Source organism: Heteronotia binoei, chromosome 6, assembly GCF_032191835.1.
Source record: "Heteronotia binoei isolate CCM8104 ecotype False Entrance Well chromosome 6, APGP_CSIRO_Hbin_v1, whole genome shotgun sequence".
NCBI lineage: Eukaryota > Metazoa > Chordata > Lepidosauria > Squamata > Gekkonidae > Heteronotia > Heteronotia binoei.
This window is the reverse complement of record NC_083228.1, coordinates 88,516,807-88,539,546: the sequence shown is the minus strand read 5'-3', so window position 1 is coordinate 88,539,546 and position 22,740 is coordinate 88,516,807. Positions and strand designations below refer to the sequence as shown.

General features: G+C 40.3%; 1 protein-coding gene across 2 annotated transcripts in view; it reads left to right on the top strand.

Moving 5' to 3' along the window:
- PAK2 (p21 (RAC1) activated kinase 2) overlaps positions 1-19,165 on the top strand; it is a 79,290-nt gene extending 60,125 nt beyond the window's left edge. For both annotated transcript variants that reach the window (XM_060242081.1, XM_060242083.1), the window contains exons 5-15: positions 2,269-2,300; positions 4,017-4,118; positions 4,717-4,846; positions 6,856-6,919; positions 10,101-10,149; positions 10,702-10,814; positions 11,399-11,516; positions 12,277-12,376; positions 13,758-13,954; positions 14,685-14,822; positions 15,660-19,165. In XM_060242081.1, the coding sequence (XP_060098064.1) occupies positions 2,269-2,300; positions 4,017-4,118; positions 4,717-4,846; positions 6,856-6,919; positions 10,101-10,149; positions 10,702-10,814; positions 11,399-11,516; positions 12,277-12,376; positions 13,758-13,954; positions 14,685-14,822; positions 15,660-15,746 (1,130 nt within the window). In that variant the 3' untranslated portion in view covers positions 15,747-19,165. The remainder of the gene's footprint in view (positions 1-2,268; positions 2,301-4,016; positions 4,119-4,716; positions 4,847-6,855; positions 6,920-10,100; positions 10,150-10,701; positions 10,815-11,398; positions 11,517-12,276; positions 12,377-13,757; positions 13,955-14,684; positions 14,823-15,659) is intronic.
- Positions 19,166-22,740: the final 3,575 nt, after the last annotated feature.

The window sequence follows — 22,740 nt, the reverse complement described above, 5'->3', positions numbered from 1 at the left end:
AATATATAATGCTCTCAGCCTGAGAAAACATGAAATGGCAGGGTATTTCAAGCTTCTTCCTCCCCCACCCCAGGTCTGCTCAGATTAACTATGGGATGGAAGGAAGGGACTAACGGAAAGAGGAAGGAAGGAAGACAGGGAAAAGACTGACAGAGAGAGGGGGGGAGTGGAAAATAAAGCTTCCCTCTGGCCAGCATCTTTTCTCCTTTGTTGCCCCACACCTCCATCCCATGTGCCTTCTCTCTTCCCCATTCACTCCTCTGCCTGTCTCTCAGCCCTACCTCCATCCCGTTGCTGCATCCCTCTCCCCCTCGGCCTTTGCCCCTCCCCTGGGCCAGCCGCCCTCCTGCTATCCTTCTCCTTCACTCCGGCTGGGCGCAGGCTCCTGGGGACATTGGGGCGGCGGCTGCTTCAACCGCTCAGGCCTGGGTGTCACTCTCCCCCCGCCACCATCGTGGAGACCATCAGGACTGACCACAGCTCTCCCAGTGGTGCTGTCATCAGGCACTGAAGAGCCCAGCCAGGGAGACCGCACCGGGAGGATGTGTTGGATGGGACCGCTCCTGCTGCTGCTCCTCATTGCTGCAGTGGGGTCTCACTGGGCTTGCCACCAACAACGAGGGACGGGGATGGTGTGCACCCAGTGGGGCCCCAGTGCAGCAATGAGAAGCAGCAGCTGGGGTGGACTGCCCAGCATGTCCTCCCAGTGCAGCCTCTCTGGCCGGGCTCTGCAGCGCCCAGTGACAGCGCCGCCGGGAGAGCTACAGCCAGCCCCAATGGTCTCCGTGCTGGTGGTGGGGGGAGGGGGGATGGAGGAGCGATACCCAGGCTGAGTGGCTGAAGCAGCAGCAGCCCCAATGTTCTCAGGCGCCTGTGTCCGGCTGGAGCAAAGTGGAAGGATAGCAAGAGGAGGGCTGGCCTGGGGTTGGGGCAAAGGTTGAGGGGGAGAGGAATGCAGCAACGGGATGGAGGGAGGGCTTTCTCTTGGGAGGCATCCATGGTCTGGTATAGAGGCAGCCATGGCCCAGTACTGGGTCAGGACTCGGTAAATGGGAAATGCTGCTCTACACAGTTTTCCTTTCCCACACAGTTGTAGGCACTTTATAAATAATGATTTGTTATATAGAGAACTGTTATCATCCTAGATCATAACATTTTACAGAATGAAAGAATACAGATCATTGTCTTGAGGTGTTTACAATCTAAAATAACGATAGTGATCCTGAGGAAACCTGTTCAGTTTGGTGCAGGCCATTCATTGAATAGTGTACTTTCTTATGAGAAAAGATCTGTATAGTGTGACCTGACATGCAAGAGTAGCTTGGGAAAATGTTAAGTGGTTAGATTGGCATATGAAAGATTACCTGTTGGAAGAATTGCTGTCCCTCATCCAAATGTTATTATAATCAAACCAAATTTAGCTCTTGAGTAAGTGTGAGTTGATAAATTTTCTAAGTTTTATTTGTTTTCCTAATGAATAAATAGGCAGTGTAAAGATATTGGAAGCACTGTAAAGGTACTGCTCTTTCTCTCAAACCTAGTATGTTGCTGTTAATAATAGGACTGGGAAATCAGCTATGTATAGCATTGGTGGGTTTTGAAATCCTAAATAACACTGAGATTATCTTGGTGTTCAGAAATTTATGCAACTTGATATTTCAGTAATCTCTGAAATAGGATGCAAGCAACTTTACAATTCTGAAATCATCCTACATTTCAACTGTGTTCTTAGTCTGCAAATCAGCATGTTGTCAGAAAAACACTTCTGTATGGATCATAGATACAGTCTTGTAAATTAAAACCCAAGGTCTGTTCATACTGTAAATATTGACAAGTAATGAGATAAATGTGTACCTTGGATTTTGAATTCCCATCAATGAAAAATTTTATATTGATTTCACTACATACTATAAAAACTCTTACTGCACTTTATTTGGTTCTGTGTGGAAAATTAAGACAACATACTATATTTATGGAGCAATGTGAGCTGAAAGCTGTCACATTAAACTTGGATCATGAGAGAAGATTGGAGTATTCATAGCTAACATTGAGCCACTTGTGGGAAGGGCGGGATATAAATCCTAAATAAATAAATAAATAAAAATTCAACCTCCCCCCTCCCTCCAGAATTAGAGTCCTCAGGGACACCTGCGGTAAGGGTGCCCTCGTCTCAACTCTTCTCAAATGCATTGATGTTCCTGTAGTACAGACACTTTAAAATACCTTGGTGTGCATTCTTGACACAATGGTGAAATCTCTTTCTCCTAGACAAAGACGGCTTCCCCTCAGGAGTGCCTGCAGTAAGTGTGCTTATTATTTCTAAATTCTTTTCTAGGGTGTAGTTTTGCTTGATGCAGTCAAATCATATTAAGCTATCGTAATAGCTTGACACAGACAACATAGAACATGTATTGCTGAGCATTCCATTATAAAGCAGCTCACAGCCACATCCTATGTGGTGCCATTCCAGTTCAGCAGCACATAGGATTGAGTGCTAAGTTATGATGAGAGCAGGCCCGTAGCTACAGTGGAGCCCAGCGGGGTGAGGCCACTCTATTTAAAACCCCCTTCCCTCTGTAGGGCCCCTACATTGGAGATCCTCCAATATCTACTTTCGCCAGCGGGATACAAGGAAAAGGGAGGGAGAGCGAGCAAGCACAAGAGAGCAATAAGAGCGAGAGAGCAGGAGAAAGCGACAGCGAGAGACAGAGAGAGAGAGTGACAGAGACAGCAAGAGAGCAACAGCGAGGAGGAGAGTGTGAGAGCAACAGCGAGTGGGGGAGAGCGAGAGAGAGCACAAGAGCAATAGCAAGAGAGAGCGTGAGCGACTGTGAGGGGGAGAGAGAGCAAGCATGAGCAACATTGAGGGGGAGAGTGAGCAAGAGAGCGATAGCAAAGAGTGAGAGCGGAACAGCAACAAAGAGAGCAGGAGAGAGAACTGGGGCTGGCCATTGGAGGGAAGAAGCAGCCAAGCCCGATGGCTTCCCCACCAAATTTTCTGGCTATGGGCCTGGATGAGAGCATCTGTAGTATTAATTGAAAGAATATACAGGTAGAGAGTGGATCCATTTTACCTGTGGGTAACTATCTTTCTTGATAGGTTTAAGCATTAAAGATTTAAAAAATTATAACAATATTTGTGTGGTATTTTATCATACACCGGCAATTTCTCTGGTACTGAATTTCTTTGCAATGTCTGCTCTGAGTTCAGTTCTGCATCGTGCAGTACCCTAGTACATGGGATGACATGCCATTATGGTTCATCATGGATGTAACCTGGAAAGATGGTGAAGGCATTGTCTATGCAGCATTTGTCTGCTTTGAGATGAAAGGCACTAAAAAAACAAGAACGGAATTTACTTAATTATAGTTAAGCTATTATTCTTTCTAAGCCATACTTATAATATTAGAGATCACTGCTTATTTGATGATGCGGATTTATAGTTATATCCCAACCAAACTGTTCATATATTAGATGCCTAAAACAAATTATTTGTTTAAGTACTTTAAAAATTCAGACTATTGGGCATGCTTAATTTTTCAAAATAAGTATAAACAGTAGTCCTATGTGGATGTTCAGAATGTGCACATTGGAGGTAATTTTGGTTGCCTCATTTTGTCTTGCCCTTCGCTGTGCTCTCACCTCATTCCTATTTGTGTTGTTCCATGGGTTTCATGGTTGCAAAGGGGTCTACCAAACTGATCATATGAAAGCACTATTTTGTGGTGTACAGTTTGCATGATTTTGACTTGGGTGCACTGAATTTTGCATATGTAGATCTAAGCAAGCAACTATGAAATACAACACATTAAAAGCGGGTGGAGCAGGCAGCATGGGTTCAGGCATTCCAAATATCAGTTTAGGACTTAACACAACTGGAATGGCATGTAGTATTCTGAACTCTGTTCTAGTGTGCGCTATTACTATTCTAGCATATATCTTGTGGTGAACTTTTAAAGCACTCAATAATGGTGCTTAATTTCTTTTACTTTCCTGTTATTAAAAATTCTTACAGCCCAGTGCAAAAGGATCAGAGCCTTCTACAACAACTGAAGAGGAAGAGGATGATGAAGCTGCCCCTCCAGTTATTGCTCCGAGGCCAGATCATACAAAATCAGTGAGTTTCACCATTTCTCTTACTTCTCTGTTCTTTGTGTGGCTCTCTGCAGACTTCTTATAAATTAACAAGCATTCAATTCAGATCTCAGTTTTGCCAAAATTCACTCAGTGACCTTAAATAACTCCCTTTTCTGTCTCAGTCTCCAGATTGTACATAGGCTCCTGACCTACCTGATTATGGCATTTACTTGGGCACTAAGGACAGAGCTTGTCTTGAACATTTGTTTCTAGTTTGGAAATACTGACAATTTGTTAATTTGGAGCAAAAAAAATATTGTACCAAATACTTGTGTAGTGCTGTGAAATCTACAAACAGCCACAATTGTTTAGGAAAGCTCTTGTTTACCCTATTCATGGGAAATCTCAAATCTTTAAGGGAGTCATACAGCAGCAAACTAACAGAGCATTTGTAATAAAAATATTTTAAAAATTGTAATAAAAAATCCTAATACTTGGTCAGTAGTAGAGTCTACTAGAATTTGATACATATTGACTAAAAAGGATTTCTGGCAGGGGTAGAATGATCTGAGGTAGTTTGAGGCTAATGGGTTAGTTGCAGTTAAACCATCAAGTAATAATTATCTTGTTTTCTAAAGATTTACACTAGGTCAGTAATAGATCCCATCCCAGTTCCATCTAGTGACTCTGGTGACAATGCTGCAAAATCAGCTGATAAGCAGAAAAAGAAAGCAAAAATGTCAGATGAAGAGATCATGGAAAAGCTAAGTAAGTTGAAATTTTAAATAAACCATTTAATTGGGGGTATAGACCCTGATCAGCCTGGAGTTATATGTTCTAAGAATTCTGTGTGATGAATCAGCTCTTGGACTTCCCTGTTATACTCTTTGCTCCATTATTCCCTCATAGAAATTGTGAGCACTATTCTTGGTGTGAATGATGTTGTTGGGCATGTTACTAGTCTTAAACAAGAAAACCCTGTGTCCACCTTTCTAGTACCTGCCACATCCAAAATACTGTGTCACATACATTAAAAAAATCCATTATACACAGCTTATGGACTTCTATTACATTCCTCAGTCAAGGTCCTCTGATCTCATATGTACTTGTGGGTGGTAATTAAGGGCCACCCACCATGATTAATTTAGATATTAGCAAGCTTGGCCACTTCATTAATTGATTTTTTCTTAAACCCCTACAAAAATATGCAGTCTTTAGTTTTACATGTAGTTGTTAGTTCATTAAAAATATGTGGGGAGGGTTATTGTTGACTATAGTAGCCATTTAGTATAGTAACCAGTACTAATTTTTGAGAATTCTGAAAGTGCTTGAAAGTGCCTACAGGCTTAAAGTTTGGACCTGTGCTGTTGATGGGCGGCTGGCCAGTTGCCGCCCCTGACCAGTTGTCCGAGGCATTGGGAGCCATGGCTGGGTGGTTACAACTGAAGCTGTAGCTGAATCCAGCTAAGACGGAGATCCTATACCTGAGTCGGGGTGGGGTGGGTATGGCAACTTTGGACGGTGCCACATTGGTTCCAGCCCAAAAGGTGAGGAGCTTGGGAGTGATCTTGGATGCCTCCCTTTCCATGGAGGCCCAGATCACGATGGTTGCCAGGTCTGCCTTTTGTTATCTTTGGCAGATCAGGCAGCTAGCACCATATCTATCCCCTCAGGACCTGGCTACAGTGATCCATGCAACGGTCACTTCCAGACTAGACTACTGTAACTCGCTTACCCTTAAGACTGATCCGGAAACTGCAGCGGGTGCAGAATGCGGCTGCTCGCCTGCTGACTGCACCACCTTTACGGGTGGGCATTTGGCCAGCGCTCTGCAGTCTGCACTGGCTGTCCTTAGAGTACCGGATCCGCTTCAAGGTTCTAGTGCTAACGGTTAAAGCCTTATGCGGCCTGGGATCAACATATCTGCGGGACCGTCTTTTTCCATATATGCCCAGGAGGTCGTTACGTTTGGCCTCCCAACATCTGTTGGCTGTCCCCGCCTCGCCTCACGCCAGGGCTTTTTCAGTCCTGGCCCTAGCCTGGAGGAATCGGCTCCCGATTGAGATCTGGGCCCTACCTGACTTATTAGCCTTCTGTTGGGCCTGTAAAACGGAGCTGTTCCACCAGACTTTTAGCTGAGGCTGTGGGCCTCCCCTGATCTGCACTGTCATCTGTGCTAGGAATTGGAATAAAAACTGCCATCCCTATGAGATATGTGAGATGGCTAGACTGGGCAATATGTGATGTCATGGTAATCTGAGTGCTGTTGAGTTGTCCGTTTTAAAATGTTTTTATTGTATTTTATTGTTTTATTATATGTTGTACTCTACCCCGAGCCCTATGGCGAATGGGCGGAATAGAAATTCACTAAAATAAAATAAAAAATAAATAAAAAGCTATCTTTAGAATACTATAATGATTATGGCTACAAATCATATTGTAATCTAAGTAAAAGGAGGTTCTTACAAGTGTACTGTAGAATAATGGCTAAAAGTAATCCAGGAGACAGCTGGTTCAAATTGTAACATAACAACAAATTTACTGTCCTCCCCATGTTGCAGATGGGGGTCTGAGGCTGACAGTGGTTTGCTTGCTTCTCAGACTTGATCTGCAATATGGGAATAATATTAACCTGCCATTTAGGGAAATTGCATGGATATGTGTTTCTTTTCAATTGAAATTAGTAATACAGGCTCTCAAATCAATGACAAATATATTCTGGAGTTAGATAATCTTAGTTGGTTTCTAATATTCCATGTGGAATTTTTCTTTTGTAGGAACTATTGTAAGTATAGGAGATCCAAAGAAAAAATATACCAGATACGAAAAAATAGGGCAAGGGTGAGTATTTGTAAATAAGATGAATGGACTGCATGAATGGACTATGAAGTATTAGTTGAAATACTGTTTTCTTTTTCTTCTTTTGAAATGAGTGATCAAAAATGTCAAGAAATGCCAGCAATGGATTAAACAGTATATTAATCAGATGCAGAATAAACTTGTGAATTCTAAAATGATTCCTTTATGAGCTATGATATTGACCACATACATCATTAAATGAGGGAAGGACTTATGACTAGAATTTCAAGTGCCTTACAAAACAGGTCTATCTCACTACAACTAGGCAGAAAGGAAATGGTAATGTTAGGGAAGATGCATATGCAATGAATTAGTCTAGCTGTTCAACAGGTGATGAAGAGAGGGCAGAACTGCTCATTTCCTCAGTCTCCTCTTGCAAGGGAAATGGTGCTCAACATGGCAAAAACAGAAGACATGATGAGGGATGGGCGTTACAGCCTAGGATTGGCATAGGGGTAGTACATAAACATCTTGTTTCTCTAAATGAAACTAGTCCTCAGGGCCAGATGAATTGCATCCAGGAGTACTGAAATAACTTGTGGATGTAATTTCTGAGCCTCTGTCCATTATTTTTTAGAATTCTTGGAGAACACATGAGATGGCAGAAGATTGGAGGTAGGGAAATGTTGTCCTCATCTCCAGGAAGGGGAAATAGGATGGTCCAGGTAACTACTGACCCGTCAGCTTGACGTGTATACCTGGAAAAGTTTTAGAACAAATAATCAAATTCCATCAGTCCTCAAGTGTTTAGAAAGGATGACTATGCTTAGTAAGAGCCAGCAAGAACAAGTTATGTCAGATTAACTGGATCTCTATTTTTTTGAGAAAGTTACTACCTTGCTGGATCAGGGGAAAGCTGTCGACATAGTTTATCTTGATTTCACTAAGGCTTTTGATAAGTTTCCATATATTCTTGTTGACGTTGATAAAATATGGGGTCAGGAAGCAGTTTTTTCTGGGCCAGTTTGGCCAGGGATCCTGGAGGGCTTGAAACAGGGAGCAGGGTTACTCGGGGTGTGAGAGGGAGGTATCTGTGAATTTTCTGTGTTGTGGGCTACATGACCCTGGAGGTCCCTTCCAACTTTGATTCTATGATTCTAGTTGATTTATGCCCATAGTAATCAATCAAGAGCTTCTGTGAAATGGCATGTTCATCTTTGTGTCTGGACTGTGCTTTTGCAGGCCAGCTACAGAAAGGAGCTGGTAAGCTTTATAGGGATGTTTCCGGAACCTAAGAATGCTCCCCCTTCCCTCCATCTTCATTGTAGCTTTTCCCCCGCAAAGAGGACAGAGGAAGGGCAAGTACTCTTCCCTCAGTTTTCTTCTTGCTGCTGTAAGGAGAGGACATACTATAGCAAGCTACTGTGAACGACATCCCTCATTGCTTCCGTCTGGATTTCTTTGTCTCTTCTGCAAAAGAAAGGGTAGGATGGCACTTTTTAAGAAGTGTGAGGAATGTGGCACCAAAATGGCACAAAACGATGAGCACACATCATGTTTCTCATGTTTGGGTGAAGGTCACAACACTGCCTTGTGCCCAACCTGCCACCACCTCGTGCTGAAGGCTAGAGAAGGGAGAGCAGCTAGACTCAAAGTGGCTTTGTGGAAAAATGTTTTGGGAGCCCCAGGCCTGAATTTGGATGAGTGCCCAGGCTTAGAAAAAAGATCAAGGACCCCACTGGTACTGACGCCCTTGATGACACAGCTGCTTTATTTGTTTTTTCTTTCATATAAGACAGTGTTTTTGGTGGTTATCACCTCTGCTCGCAGGGTGGGAGAACTAAGCACACTTTGCTGTGATACTCCCTTTCTAAAATTCAATATAGATAAAGTGGTGCTGAGACCATCCCTGGAATTCCTCCCTAAGGTAGTCTCCTGGTTCCACATGGGTCAGGACATCGCCCTTCTGGGTTTTATTCCCCTTCCCTAGCTTCTACATCAGAAGGGATGCTGCGCACATTAAATGTTAGAAGGGCTCTCCTCTGCTATTTGAAAAGAACAGAGGCCTTTAGGAAGGACAGCAATTTATTCATCTGTTGCAGAGAGTGTGATAAAGGGAAGGCTGCCTCTGCACAAACCTTGGATGGATAGTTTCCACCATTAGAGCAGCATACACTGAAACAGATAGTCACTGTTTAATCACTCTGTCTATGCACTCTATGAGGACTTAGGCTTCATCAGCAGCCTTCTTATCCAGGCTGCTTCTTGAGTATGTATTCAAGGCAGCCACTTGTTCAACACCCTCAGCACCTGTTCAACACCCTCAATCCATGGGTGTTGACTCCTGGAGTGAGGCAGCTGTGCAAAAAGCGGTATTGCAGTCAGTCTTCCACTGATCCAGCCCACACCCTTCTCTTCCTTAGTAAGTGAACTTTCTGTTCTCCCATGTGGGACTGCACAGAAGCCACAAAAATGAAAATGGGGGTTGCACTTACCTATAACTGTTGTTCATTGAGTGGTCTTCTTTGCAGCAGGCATACATTCCTTCCTCCTTTCTCTGCTGTGGGCTTCTCTACTCAGGCTCACTCCTTATGGCAGTGAAGAGAGAACTGAGGGAAGAGTGCTCACCCCTCTTCTTGTCACATGACCTTTTGGGCAGGAAAGGCTATACTGAAGACAGAGGGGAAGAGAGGAGCACTCTTGGGCAATGTTTCCTCTAAGCTGCAAAGTCGTGTGAGCAAAAATTCTAAGCTACTGACAGTAAAGTTGTGAGCTACTGCATAAATTATTGTGCTCTAGGGCCATTTTTCCCGAGCTAAGATAAAAAGGTAACTGGAGGCTAAAAATCTGTGAGCTACCTCATGCTGACTCAGCTTAGAGGGAACACTGCTCTTGGGCTATAGAAACCTCTCTATAAAGTTAGTTAGCTCTTCTCCATGGCTGGCCTACAAAAGCACAGTCCCGTGTGTGCATGCAGAGAAGACCACTCAATGAGTAATGGTTATGGGTAAGTGCACCCCGTTTTCTAACTTTTCTACATGTTTGTTACATTGGTTCATTGAGTGTCTCCTTTTACCTGTAATTCAGTGACTAATTTCCTTGAGAAAAATGAATTAATGTTAAATTAAATCTAGGAAAGATCTCATGTAATCTTTGCTTGTTGAAGAGTGTGTATGTTAAATATCTGAACTTTTGTACCTTATTCCATTTTTCTAAAAAACAGGGCTTCAGGTACTGTTTTTATTGCCATAGATGTGGCAACAGGACAGGAGGTAAGGGTGAAATACCTTCTAATGAATTTGAATCTTCAATTTGAATCTGCAGAATCGAATGCAGGGTTTTTTTACTCGTGACACTTATCTCTGCCATCCTTCTCCAGCAGCAGATTTCTCATACTTGTTAGCAAAAGTAACTACTTTCTTCTGTAGAATCAGGTGATGATATTCAAGGCATATTTGAACTGTAGTGAAAATCCAAGTGCATGAAATTCCAAAGATATAATTTAAATTCTTAATATCTTTTGCATGTGTAAAATTTCAGTTCATTTGAGAACTAGATATATACTTAGTTTCTCTACTCCCACTGTCTCTAACGTTAAAATAGACTTTTGAACTTTCGTTGCTGGTTTCATTCTCTGCATGTAAGGATGATGACAATTGTACTGGGAAGTTGATGTATCTACACATCACAAACAGGAAAAGAAACATCAGGAAAGCTACCACTTGCCTTTTATTGTAACCTTTTACATGTTAGGCTTTCAAGAAATTTACAAGCATCTTTCTTTGCCAACTTCACTTGTTTTTGTTCCTTTTTCAACCTTTCAGGTTGCTATTAAACAGATAAATCTTCAGAAGCAGCCCAAGAAGGAGTTAATTATCAATGAGATTTTGGTAATGAAGGAACTGAAGAACCCAAACATAGTCAACTTTCTAGACAGGTAACTACACACATGATCAATATAGTGGTTAGGGTTTGAGCATGGGGGAAAAAATCTCTGGTCAAATCCTTATTCCCACAATGCTCAGTAAGTGGCCTTGGACAAATCATTTTATCTCAGCTTGCCTTAACCTGTCTCACAGAATTGTTGTGAGAGTAAGACTGCAAATATTGTACCTACTTACCTAAGGTTAAGCCCCATTGAATAAAGCAGGACTTCTGAGTGAACATGAATAGGATTGCACTGTAGGACACTTGATTTGAGCTTGGAAAAAGAGGAGTATGTAAACATTCCAATAAACAGAAAATTCCCTTTTGCCTATCGTATATGCAGTATGTTTAATCTAATATTGCTGTAATTATTCTTGGTACAGTGAGGCATTATAAATTAATAACATACTGGAACCTTCAGATGAGGACAGTGGGACCTGTTTTGCTTTTGTTATTACTGTTATGGACTTCATACATATTTTAAAATGGTAACTCCTCCAGAACAAGAGAAATGTAAGTTTTCTTACCTTGTTGATTATTATCATAGTATGCTGAAATGTTAACTTTGTCATTTTAAATAACTTGTATTTTCAGTTACCTTGTTGGAGATGAACTGTTTGTTGTAATGGAGTACTTGGCTGGTGGGTCTCTCACGGATGTGGTTACAGAGACATGCATGGATGAGGCACAGATTGCTGCTGTCTGCAGAGAAGTGAGTGATCACTTGGTGGTGGTTGGAGAAAGAAAAAGCATTGCTTTTGTAAAATATTTTTGTTTTAAATGCATCTAAATTATTGTGGTAGGAATATAATTACCGGTCTAGCTAAAGGTGTTTTTTAAATTCTAGGACTTGAAATGGTCATTTGGTAGAATCAGTGAGCATGCCAGTCCTGTTGGTTGTTGTGACTCAAACTGCAAAATTTAAAATTATACTCTAAATTTTCAAAGATTGATGAAAGAGACATCTCGGTGATCACACACCTAGGCAAACTTGAGTACATACCCAGAAAGTTTTTTTTTTGGGGGGGGGGGGGACGGGTGAAGTTTTCTGTCAGTTTCTCCTTATTGTAACAATGCCATATCCCACAGTGTTCCTGAAAAACAATGCCTTCCTCCCCCATCTCCGCCCAGGGATCAAGGTGTTCAGGAAGATAGTAGAAAGAGATTCCTTCAGTTCATTAAAGAGTTTATTGTTCGAATTAGTGAATTTTTTCCAAATGTTTTTATTACACACATACACAGACGTTTTATTAGACATTTTATTTGTTAGACTATTTCAGGATTTCATTTAATTTTGGATATCAGTGACGAGGCCTTTTAATTGTTAGCTTGGTCACCTTAGACATTTTATTGGAAAGTAAGACTATATCTAAATATCTAATAAACAAATAATTGAGGCTGACCAGAGATAACTTGACAATGTAAATGTTGAATGTATTTTGACAATCCAGTTCACTCTCCCTCATATACAGTGTTTGCAGGCGCTAGAGTTCCTCCATGCCAATCAGGTGATACACAGAGATATTAAAAGTGACAATGTGTTGCTGGGAATGGATGGATCAGTTAAACTGAGTAAGTGTATAGCATTTATTGTATGGAAACTACAATAGTAGTTTTCCTGCCAAGTCTGCAGTTTTGCTCGCTAGAGATGGTTTTGATTTCAGAGCATGTGAGAATGTTGCTGAGAGTATATGATAGGAAAAATATGTTATCTAGATACCACATGAATGAATTTATAAATATAAACTTAGCTTACTGCATAAAATGAGAGTTTTTCAGAATTGTGAACTGTAAACACATATTTTTAGACCTGATGGCTTTCCACCCAAAATTCCTAAGTGTTACATGGGGAGGGTCTACTCTGCCTAGTAAGTTTGAGTTTGCATTTATAAACCAGCAGGTGGCAGCCTTGATGGATTTATTTTGAAGGTGGAAATTGTTCAATTGACCAGTCTTCAGTATTAAATTATAATAGCAGATACAAGAAAATACCAAATTGAGCGGTCTCTGCTTTCTTTAATTGATAGAGTAATCATAGAATAATAATTTTAAAAAATTAGGTCTGCATAATAAGTGCTGTGAATCTTTTATTAACTGAATGTCATGTTTAAGATCCATAGATGATTGATTAAAGCGATGGCTTAAAATAGAGTTTTAATGAGAAGACTGAGTTACATAAATCCATTTTCACATATACATGTTTTTTTGGTGAGTTAGGCAGGTGACTTCAAGTTTGTGAATTTCTGAATCCCTCTTCTACTGTGTGTTGCCACCACAGAAATATGGCCCCCTGCTAGATAATGACAGCAGGAATGGTTCAGTAACTTCCTTTGAGTGACAGGGTTGCCTTTGGATTTTCCTAATGGTGTTATAGCTCTTCAATTCATTTTTTTAAAGTATTAGATTGTAATGACCCAAGTCCGTCTTGGTTATGTGATTTCTAAATAAAAAGTACAAATTTATCCTGGAATATACAGCTGATTAAAATAGCTACTTTCTTTCACATACTCCCACATGTTTTGTGATGTTCTGTATTTCTGTTTTAAATCTTGATTTATAGGGGACCTTCCCCTGCCCAGCCATCCTGCCTAAACAGAATAACTCATTCACAGTCTATCTCCTGTACAAGTGGGAAGTCTAAGGGAATATATACCATTATTTTCATAATGAAAATAGCCTGATCAGCACTGTCCAACAAGTTTCTGGTTCTCTGCCATCTGCTGTTTAATCAGCAGGTGTTATACAATAAAAGCATTAGGAAATTGTTTTTTCTGCACTTTGGCTATCTATTGTTAACTAGCTGAAGAACAGCACTTAAGCTTTCTAAGAATAGTACTGAGGAAATATGTGAGTTTGTTTGATTTTTCTGAAAATGCAGCTTGACTAATAACACGCAAGATGGCCCAACAGAACAGCAGTTATTTTAACTATTATTTATTTTGTTGTTTGGCAGCTGACTTTGGATTCTGTGCTCAGATAACTCCTGAACAGAGCAAACGTAGTACTATGGTTGGGACACCTTACTGGATGGCTCCTGAAGTGGTAACACGGAAGGCCTATGGCCCTAAAGTAGATATCTGGTCCCTGGGCATCATGGCTATTGAAATGGTTGAAGGAGAACCTCCATATCTCAACGAAAATCCTTTGCGGGTAATTTACCTCTTTGTTGACCAGTAGCTTTGCTTCAGGTAGCCCGCCCAAGGTTGACTCAGCCTTCCATCCTTCCAAGGTCGATAAAATGAGTACCCAGCTTGCTGGGCGGAAAGTGTAAAAAACTGGGAAAGGCAATGGCAAACCACCCTGTAAAAAAGTCTGCCGTGAAAACGTTGTGAAAGCAACGGCACCTCAGAGTCGGAAACGACTGGTGCTTGCACAGGGGACCTTTCCTTTTCTTCATAGCAGCTCAGAGTTACTATGACTCAGTAGTAGAGTACATACTTTGGATTCAGAAGGCCAAAAGTTAATTCCCTGGCCTCTTCTCAGGTGTGAAATGTAGCCCAGCAGTGCATATTGTATTTCTTCATTAAATTCTTTGACTGTGGTCATGTGTGTGCTATGCAGCTTGTGGGATTTCTTGCATCTTGCTGCTGGAATTCACATAAAAGTTCTGTGCTGCATTGCATTGCAGCGGAATATTAGTAGTAGTGAGCAAGCAGTCTTTCTTGAGAACATGTTTTCCATTTCTGATACCCTTATTAAGGAGCTCCTGATGAGCTTTTGAACAAAAGCAGGGTTTCCTGGAACATAATTTGAAAGCCATGGGCCTAGGTAGAAATTCACTAGGTAGATGCTGTTTTCCAGTTCTGAGATTAAACTCTGAGGTGCTTCAGTAAAATGGAAATGACCTTTTTTGTCTTGCAACTTTATCTCTTTCTTGCAGGCTTTATATTTGATAGCAACAAATGGCACCCCAGAGCTGCAGAACCCAGAAAAACTGTCTCCAATATTCCGTGATTTTCTAAATAGTTGTTTGGAAATGGATGTAGAGAAAAGAGGGTCTGCCAAAGAACTCTTACAGGTAAAGTCTTGGAATCTCTTTCCCAAATGACAGCTGGTTTGACTTTTGGCAAGTAAAGTTACTGTACTTTGAAATGAAGGGACTGGCAAAATGTGTGAATTCAAAAGAGATAAAACTGGATTTGTAAAGGAGTATCTTTGTACCCAGGAAGGCTATTGGTGGGTTAAAACCTAGTGCCACAACTTGGGAACATTGAGAGATTACTGAGGTGCTTGAGTAGTGGAAGAGTTCCCTGCATTTTCTCTGCTTCTCCCATGGTTGGAGGAGAAGGGGAAGCAGGTTCCATAAGCCTTGTAGTGAGCTAGTTGTCCACAGGCTCTTTACCTCTACTCCCACTCCTGTAGTTCTGCCTGTTGCAGAGGCCAATACCACTTGGAACCCAAGTGCTGGTAAAGAGTTGTTGCTGCTGGACCTGCCTTTGATTTTACAAGGTAGCAATGGCTTCAGTGACTCGCTTACATGTTCAGTGTCATTATTGCTTCTCTGTATCTTGCATCAATTCAGTGAAACTGGTGCTATCTTGTCCCAGTGCAAGAGTTAGTCTCAACCTATTGGACCTGCTCACTGTATCTCCATAAGAGAACAATAACAGATACCATTGGATGAAAAGCTTCTAGGGTAGGGAGCCAGCAGGAGAGTCTTCTTCCCCACTTTATAACCCTATCAAAGAGGCAGAGCAGAAGCTTCATTTGAATGCATCCACTCCGGTCTTCACTATCTTTTATGCTGCAGTGTGATTTGGATACAGTGAACTGTGTAATATTGTGTGTTTAAGAAAGTGTCTGTCTGGAAATTGAAGTAAACCTTCCATTCATTGTTGTTTCTTTTTCTTGACAGCACTCTTTCCTGAAACTGGCCAAACCTTTGTCAAGCTTGACGCCACTGATCCTAGCAGCCAAAGAAGCAATGAAGAGTAACCGTTAGCATTGCTGCTGTGGCCTTCATAATTTTGTTTTTATTTTTAAAAATCTTGATAATATATAAATTGTTCTTGTTAGGGGCTGAAAGTCTGCAGAAGTGGAGGGAAATCTCTCACCTGGAACACGTACAAGGAAAAAATGTGGTAGTGCTAGTGAACTCTTCTAGGATCCCAGAAGATGTGGACTGAATCACTGGCCTTTTCACTTTTTTGCAGACAACTCAAGCATGTTTTACTAAGTCTGAGAGTTTTTCTCTCTCTTTCTTTGTCACTCTCTTTTTTTTTTAGTGATGATTTTGCTGTACCAGATCCCACTCATTGTGCTCAGTTGGGCAGTTTCAATACTTGAACAATTGATTCAAGCTTTTAAAGGGAGGCATTACTTTTAATGTGCTAATATTTTTACTTCCCTTCCTTTTGTCTGTCAGCCTTTCAAAATATGGCATGCTCCAAATTATTGGATTAAAGGCAGATGGCTAGAAATGTGAAAGTACCTCTGACCCTCTTTTTCTTAAGTACAGTTTAGCTGTAGTTGTTGTGTAGCATTAACCACCCAGCTACTTAAGAACCACAATGTTTTATTGACTCTGCTTAAAAACAGAAGAACATGGGCAGAGAGGGAAGGAAAAGATTCAGCAAAGTTGCTGCATGGACCTCTTAACCCAAGGGAAAGATTCCTCTGAATTTTGAAGATGCAATGTGAATGTGGGGGAAAGGAGGAGTGTGTGTGTGTATGTTTGAGTGTTTAATGCTTAAACCATCCTCTGGGCTTGGAGAGAGAACCCCAGTCTGAAAACTGTCTTCCACTTCTCCCTTGCCTCTTTAGGCTTGTTCGTAACATTTAAATGGTTGTCTTGAAAGTTTGTGGTTTTATAGCAAAGTGCTGTATTCATGTTCTGACTTGGGCTTTATGCTGGTGCCTTCTGAATTTTTAAATTACCCTTCTTTGTATTAAATACATTTTGTATATGTTGTACATTTTTCCTCCAAAAGCAAATAATGCACCAACTTTGGAGTTGTCAGGACTTGTATTAGAGCTGTTCCTTTTTAATATATGTATATGCGCCATTTCTACTAACAAAAGATTCAGCAGATTTGCAAAAATGGAAAATCCAGGACTTTTTGTATAATTCAACCAACTGAAACTTCTGAACACCTAAAGTGCTATTTTGTGGAGACAAAAGGTGGTATGTAGCTTAGAATCAGTGTTTGAATTGGCTTGCTGGAGAAACTTGCCTTCTCATGGTGGTCCTTTCCTGAAAGACTTCTCAATTGTTATGGCAGAAAGTAAAACACAAGATAAAGTGCCTCTTTAAATGAAAATAATTGGAGCCATAGAAGAATTGAGGTTCCAGTTGAGGCAGCCAGGTAGATCATGAGGGTTCCCTGGTCACTCACATCAACCTTTTAAAATCACTATTTTTATGTGCAACTTAATGGAAAATTCTTGAATGATGTGCCAAACCATAATACAAAAAGATTAATTAATTTGGTGCTATAGCTTTGCCACACTCCTACATAGTATTCATGGGAGAACATCTTAAAAGAACTGATTTAAAAGAGATCCTTTATGGTCAGTGAAAGGGGCTTTCTTATTTTTGAACAAGTATAACAAGTATTGGTATAAGAATATACTTGTGTTGGTTTCATGCACAGGTTGCTGCAAAAACACAGATTCTGAGTTTGGAGCTGTTGCACCCCACAAGGTTCCATTCCTTTAGAAGCTGGAAGTGCTTGCAGCAGTCCACTGATGCTCTCTGCCTTATTTGTACAGTGGAAAGCAATGCCACACTCCCATTTTTAGTTTTATCTTGTGAAAAGTATTCCTTTGAAAATGATATAACAAAGCAGTCCATTTATTTTCAGTGCATTTGTAATGTCCATGGTTTGGTCCAAGGAAGTGTTCTGCCCTCGTCTGTGTGATATTTTACAATGCTGTTCTTCCCCTTGCCATAACTTGCAATATTGATCACCTTACTGTAAAAGTTAGAGTAGTCTTGATTTTACATTTGTTTATGTGAATCAAGCCAAGACACTTAAAAAAGAAAAGGAAACCTTGCATTTAATTTTAATGTTAGCATTGGTTTTTTGTCTATTGCTGGCAATAGATTATGTGGAATCCATGACTCCTGTGGCATAGGTGTGTTGGTGTTCATTTTTAATGGTAGCACTGGTAAGGTTAAAAAAACATAGTTAGGGAAAGTTAATTTTAAACAAGATGGTAGGATTTATTGGCCTTTTAAGTTATTTCATTAAACAGTTATTTGAAATTAGCAATCCACTGCATATCAATCTGTCTTCTTAAATCTTCAAGAAGTCACTAACAATTTGGACTAGCCCAGGAGTAGCTGAGGCACATGTGGTGGCCTCTGGTACCCTCATGGAACTGAGATCTCTCACAGTGTGTTCGTAGGCACTCTGGAGAGTAGCTTGCGGTTTCATGCTTCAGGAGAGCCTTCATCTAATTGTCTTGCTTCCTGGCACTAGAAAGAACTAGGAACAGAAGTAGGAGACATTATGGGACAAAGGGATTGTCATCAAGATCCGTGGTTCATTCTCACCTGACTAACTTCTTGGCTAACTCTGATTCACCCAGATTTTCAGTTACTAATGGGAATATGTAATGACTGATATATACTGTCTTCAGGTGTTTATTTTTGATCTATTGTGACTTTTTTCAGGCTAAATTCAGTATGTGTTGATTACCCCATCTTGGGTCTGAGCCTAGTTTAATGTATCATTGGTGGTCACTAAAGTAAGAGCTGAGCCTGCAGTGGCAAGTTCATGTCCTCAGAATTTAATCTGGCCTAACAAAGTCACCGTAATTGAAAATAAACCCCAAAGGGCTGTTGTGGATCAGCTTTTGTGTTTTGAACATGTTTCAGATATGAGCCATAATCTATGGTTTGAATACACGCAAGAAGGGTGTCTTAGACTTTGAAAGCAGGTTTACCTGGAATAATCAGATCCCATTTCTTTTCCTATCACAGAAATTGAAACAAACCTGGTTTCTGACCACAGAGTGTCCCAGTGAGTGTGTACTGGTTTGTGTAGAGACACTTATCACTTGAACATGGATGTTTTTAACTTAAGTGATCACCATATATGTACTCCATGGCAATTAGGAGAAATTTAACTCTGCTAATAGAGTTGGAAGGGTTTCTTTGGTATGTGTCTTCATAGCTGGAATTAAGTACACCTTAAATTGATTTCCTTCTGTACATTCTTTTTCTCACTTTGCCAGATTGTAAATGGAAGTAGGTGCAAGCTTTCAATATTTTTTTACTGTCTTCAGATTTTATTGCCTTTTGTTTAATTTAATCCCGATCTGTTATTTAATTGTTACTGCAATATTAACTACTGTATTTGACTATGTTTAATGACTTTGTTCTTTCAGGGCTAGAAATAAACATTTTTAAAACGATTGACTGTTCCCTCACCTTCCCAGTTAATAAGAGGAGCAGATTTTGTTTGGGAGCATATGATGGGATGATTCAGTTGGGAATGGATTTGAGGCTGGATGATCATTTGTCTTCAAAGTTTCCCTGACAGCGAGAGCCACTGTGATGTTTCCATGCTATTCAGTACTACATTCAAGACAATTTTGTGTCTCAATGAGAAAACGTACCTAGACATGTCATTTTTACCACTAGGGGTTGTCAACAAAAAATTATGGTTGTGAAATTGATTGACTTCAGTGCCCCCCCCCCCCCCCCGCCAGTAGTAGTCCTACAGTTTTGGTTTATTGGTGTGTTACTTTTTGATCAGCTCTATAGTATCAGTTTTTCCTAAGGTGTAGAGTTCTTACCTTCCTACCAAAATAAGAGAACCACAAATTGGGGTAGCTCAATGAATCTTGAATCCATTGTTGTCCATCCAGTATTCCACATTATCGTCCGAGCCCCTCAACTCACATTAAAAATTAAAGCATATTTACATAAAAGTAGCACTCAGGACAAGTCCTCTTTATATGTATATTTTTTGCATACACATACAGAAATTAGGTATGTATTCACTATCACCCTTGTGCCTGATGGTCATCAGACTATTTCTTAATATTAGGTTTGATTCTGAATTGCTTATGTCATCTTTTTTTTTAGATTTTATAATTTTTATTGATTTAAACTACAAAAGAAAGAAGCATTGCAGAGAATACATAAAAAAGAGGGGGAAAGGGCCTTGACAGAATGGGGAAAACAAGCAGAAATCAGTACAAATGTATCAATTATAATTCTACTTCCCAATAAAATGCTCAAATCATTCTACCTACAAGTATAAAAATCTCCAGAAATATTACCTTCCTTCCTTTCTATTACCAGAATAAAAAAAGAAAAATTCTTTTAATAAACTAGTAAAATCTAAACACTTCTTCTTAAACACAAATAAGTATAACAAATTAATTTTTTTTTCAAAACTGTCTCAACGCCAATTTTATCTAATTTAACTTAAGCCTATTATAAGGACTAATTAGATTGTTGATTTAGCAAAATCCTTATTAAAACAAATCATTTCTTTATCCTTAGCAAATTACATCAAATACAACTGAATAATTTGTCTATCTCATTCTAAACCATTTCTCCTAATAACATATTAAAAACAAATCTGCCAAATTACCAAATCTACCAGATTACACAGCAATTATGCTATCTGCCTTTTCAACCTTTAATCCAGCTCTTACATCATTATAAGCAATCTCACTAAGTAGGCATAGTGTAAATACATCTACTATATAAAGAAATATGTTATCTGCACTCATTAACATTATTTCTTCAAAATCTTCCATATTCTTTTGAAATTGAACATCTGTTCATTATTATTGGTTACATGTTTGTTTATTCACAAAGAAAAAAACCCAGATTCCAGAATCCTTCCTAAAGATTAAAAACTTCTAAGTTCCTTTGATTTCTGCACCCATATTGCATCCGAGGCAGCCCATTTAATCACAGTTTGCCTTTTGAAATCACACATCACTTCTTAGAGTTCCATGTCCAGCTATTCACCAAAGTAAAAGAAAAAATCCAAAATCCTTTTTCTGAAAGCTTTCCATATCTTGATTTGTTGATTGGAGTGCAGCTTTTCTCTTCTCAACATGGCCTGCCCCCTTAACCATGGGGGGAAGAATTCATCGCCATTTTTGCCTCTCAGCCTAATTCCACTGGGTCTTGATTTCCGGTCTGGTTTTAAAACTGCGACACAGGAGACCATCTTAATTTTCCTTTATTTCGGAAAGTATCACTTTCCCCTTCCAATTTCACAGCCGTCAGTACACTCTCTTTAGCACTCAACCCCTGTAGGTTTGCAGTTTCATTAGCTGTCGGCATAAAACAACTCATTTGGTCTTTAAGGAGCTGCATAAATGAGATAAGATCTTTTTTCAGAGAAATGAGATTTGAATAGATATATTTTCCATTAGACATTTCGCTAAGTAGTGCCATTTTCTGATAAAAAAACTCAGTCTCTTAGATCAGATTGTAAAATTGCTTCAAGCTCTTGCTAATCCCCATTCCACAACAGCTCCCAACTGAAGTTTTAAATACCATTCTTTCAAATATAGTCAGGCGATAGAGACAGATCTCTCTACAGTATATCTCCTTTGTGTTCAGATCATATTGTAACTTCTTGATAATCTCTTTAGTGTATGTCCAATTATAGTCGGGTTGATTTTAGTAATTGTATTCAATCCAATTTAAATAGTTAAGACTGCTCATGACGTTCTGAGGCATCTTCTAAACCTTTTGAGCTAGTCTTTCATTGTTATGCAGAGTGACCCATCAGGGAGTAGAATTAGAAAAACACCTACTTGTTAAGTAGAGTCATCGCTTTAGGAGAAGAAGAATGCTACTTCAAAGATGTACTGGAGAAAACGAAAGCAAGAAAGCGTTTGGGCGTTCTTTTTCTGCTGATATGCCAGCTTTCATGGCCGCGGAGCTTCAGGACATACAGGGAACACAGGGGCAGCCGCCGCTGGACCCCTCTCTCCCCATAAAAATCCCATGCCGAAGAAAAAGCCTCTCCTGTCTTTTTCTATGGGGCATCACTTCTGTGACACCCCTCCAACAGCCAGACTCAGATTTGCCGCAGAGAGACGATCTGCAAGCCCCTCTGAAGCCAAGATGATGGATCCCGGAAGTCCGCTTTGTCATCTTTTTAAGGAGCTGGTGGAGAAATCTGGAATTTTACCTTCAGGGTGGAGTGAGCAGTATCAAAACAACTCTGGTAGCATTTGGAAGCCATTGCAAATGGAGAGGCAAAGAGCTGCTTAAAAACCTTTAGCCCAAAAACTGAATACCCCACAAGATTTCTGTATTGCTTTCTGGATGGTCCTGGTTAAGAATCACTGGGCTAGTTATAGCTGAGTTCAGCATTTCTAAAGCCACCATTTGTTGCTAGCTTTAGACTCCGGTGAGCAATATAAATCTTCATGCTCTAAGCCCTGCTAAGCATGCCAGCTCTTATTTATGTTTTGTTCTGTGATACAATGCTTGTGGAAGAGGCAATGCTAGAAAACCTTGGCAAGCTGTGGGCTGCCCAGAGCCCATATGTACAGTCTCTGATTGCAAAGCTGGACAAATCATCTTGCAGGCCAAGTGTGAACTGCAGGTCACCAGCTGTCGACTTCTGAATTAAGAAACCTGTTTTCCTACAGAATTGTATAGCAATACCTTTGCAATTGTTCCAAGGTTCTGGTTCTATATGTCTTCATCCAGAGTCTAGAAACCTGATGCAATGGAATGGGGGGTCCAGTTGAAGGGTGCGGCAGAGAAGAAGAAAGAATATGGATAGAGGGGGAGCAATGAGAAATGAGCCCCTTTTCAGAAGTACAGATGGAAATGGATCTTCAAACTTACCGCCTTTTCCCTCAGTGTTCAAATTTTCTTTCACATTAACTGCTTCTGGAAAGTAGTTGAATGTCATGGAAACCTTTTCTGTTAATGGACTCAAATGGGTTGTGCTGAAGGGTTCCATCCATGTGGAACTTCCTTGGGTAGCATGACTCAA